This window comes from Vicia villosa, linkage group LG4, assembly GCF_029867415.1.
Source record: "Vicia villosa cultivar HV-30 ecotype Madison, WI linkage group LG4, Vvil1.0, whole genome shotgun sequence".
Classification (NCBI taxonomy): domain Eukaryota; kingdom Viridiplantae; phylum Streptophyta; class Magnoliopsida; order Fabales; family Fabaceae; genus Vicia; species Vicia villosa.
The window spans coordinates 50,800,649-50,802,509 of record NC_081183.1 but is presented as its reverse complement, the minus strand read 5'-3'; the positions used below and the strand labels follow the sequence as shown (position 1 = coordinate 50,802,509).

Genomic DNA, 1,861 nt, shown 5'->3' with positions numbered 1-1,861 from the left:
GACATGCTACGACAGACAAAGGTTATAATATGGGATGAGGCACCAATGGTACATAAGTATGCAATAGAATCGCTTGACAGAACTTTGAAAGATGTTATGAGTGCAAAGAAAAATTCCAGCGATGTATTTGGTGGAAAGTTGTTGTTTTCGATGGTGATTTTAGACAGATTTTACCTGTCGTCCCCAGAGGCAGTCGTTCCGATATTGTACACTGTGCCATAAATGCATCTTACATATGGCATTCAGTTGAGGTATTAACATTAACAAGAAACATGCGGCTTCAAACAGGATTAACACAGACTGATAAAAATGAAATAGCACAGTTTTCAGATTGGCTTTTAAGAATAGGAGAGGGTCGAATATCTGAGCCTAATGACGGCACCGCCGAAATTGACATACCACCTGATATTTTGATAATAGAATTTGATGATCCGATTGTGGCCATTGTCAATACCACATACCCTGATTTCATAAATAATTTCCAATCCGTTGATTACCTTAAAAGTCGAGCAATACTGGCCTCTACAGTGGAGATCGTTGATCAGATCAATGACCATATACTTAACTTAATGCCAGTTTAAGCAACAAAAATATATAATTTAATGGATTATATTAATTGATTTTATGCTTTTACTAATTATGTTCAGTTAACAAAACAGGAGAAATTCGTGACTACTACAACGCAAATTCAGTTGACAAGTCTGAGATTCATGACCCAACAGTAGTTGATATCCTCACGCCAGAATTTCTAAGTTCCCTCCGAACATCAGGTTTGCCTAACCATCACTTAAAACTAAAGGTTGGGACACCTATAATGCTCATGAGAAACAAAGATCAATCTGAAGGTTTGTGTAACGGCACAAGGCTGTGCATAACAAAGATGGCAGCCCATGTACTCGAGGCTTCAATAATGGGCGGTAAAGGTTTAGGAAATTTGGTTTGCATACCTCGAATGGACATGTCACCATCCCAATCACCATGGCCATTCAAACTGAATAGAAGACAGTTCCCTATTATAGTTTCCTATTCTATGACAATCAACAAATCACAGGGACAGTCATTGGATAACGTCGGTTTGTACATACCAAGAGATGTATTTACACACGGTCAGATTTATGTTGCATTGTCAAGAGTAACAACAAAAAAGGGAATCAAAATACTGATACATGATGAAGAAAAGAAATTCAAGGGGAAAACTACAAATGTTGTGTATAAAGAGGTTTTTAACAATGTCTGAGTTTCAAACATTTATCTCAGTAATTCTGTAACAGCAGTAATATATATTACTAACAGCATTCTATGTTATACTACATTAATTTCATATATTAATAGAATCTTATGATGCGTTACTGTTAAAAAATATAACAATTAATTATATCTTCATATGTATGTTGTAATGTTTTATGGTACCTTTCTCATTTATATTATTAAGCCTCAATGTATGTATAGCAAAACATCTAAATACCAAAATCTTATATATTAATATCAAGATGGAGCTAAGTCCACCGGGGAATTACAAAATATTGATAGATAGATGCTTATAACAAACTTTTACAGCATTTTTCAATTTTTCAACATTGTCACAAGTATCTCCTTGCTGACGGGATCCTTAATGCTGAAACCCATAGAGTCTCCATCAAGCAGACTCCTGTCCTTGGCAAATTTGTACCAACCGCGCCCTAAAAACATTTGACCCTTTTTAGTACGATGAACTTCACATTCATACTTGACTTCCCTTTCCCAGTCGACCAAATCTACGAACCTTACTCCATTTAGCCAGCGACTTGCCACAACATGCTCAGGAATTTCCTACAATATTAATATAAAACAACATTAGATTTTCCCATTAAGGGTCCTAAGA

General features: G+C 35.7%; 1 protein-coding gene across 1 annotated transcript; it reads left to right on the top strand.

Annotated features, from left to right (window-relative positions):
- The first annotated feature begins 272 nt into the window (after positions 1–272).
- LOC131597191 (uncharacterized) lies at positions 273–1,237 on the top strand. The gene is made up of 2 exons (XM_058869901.1): positions 273–504; positions 648–1,237. Exons 1-2 carry the CDS (start codon positions 273–275, stop codon positions 1,235–1,237), a joined length of 822 nt encoding a protein of 273 aa, XP_058725884.1.
- The last annotated feature ends 624 nt before the right edge of the window (positions 1,238–1,861 follow it).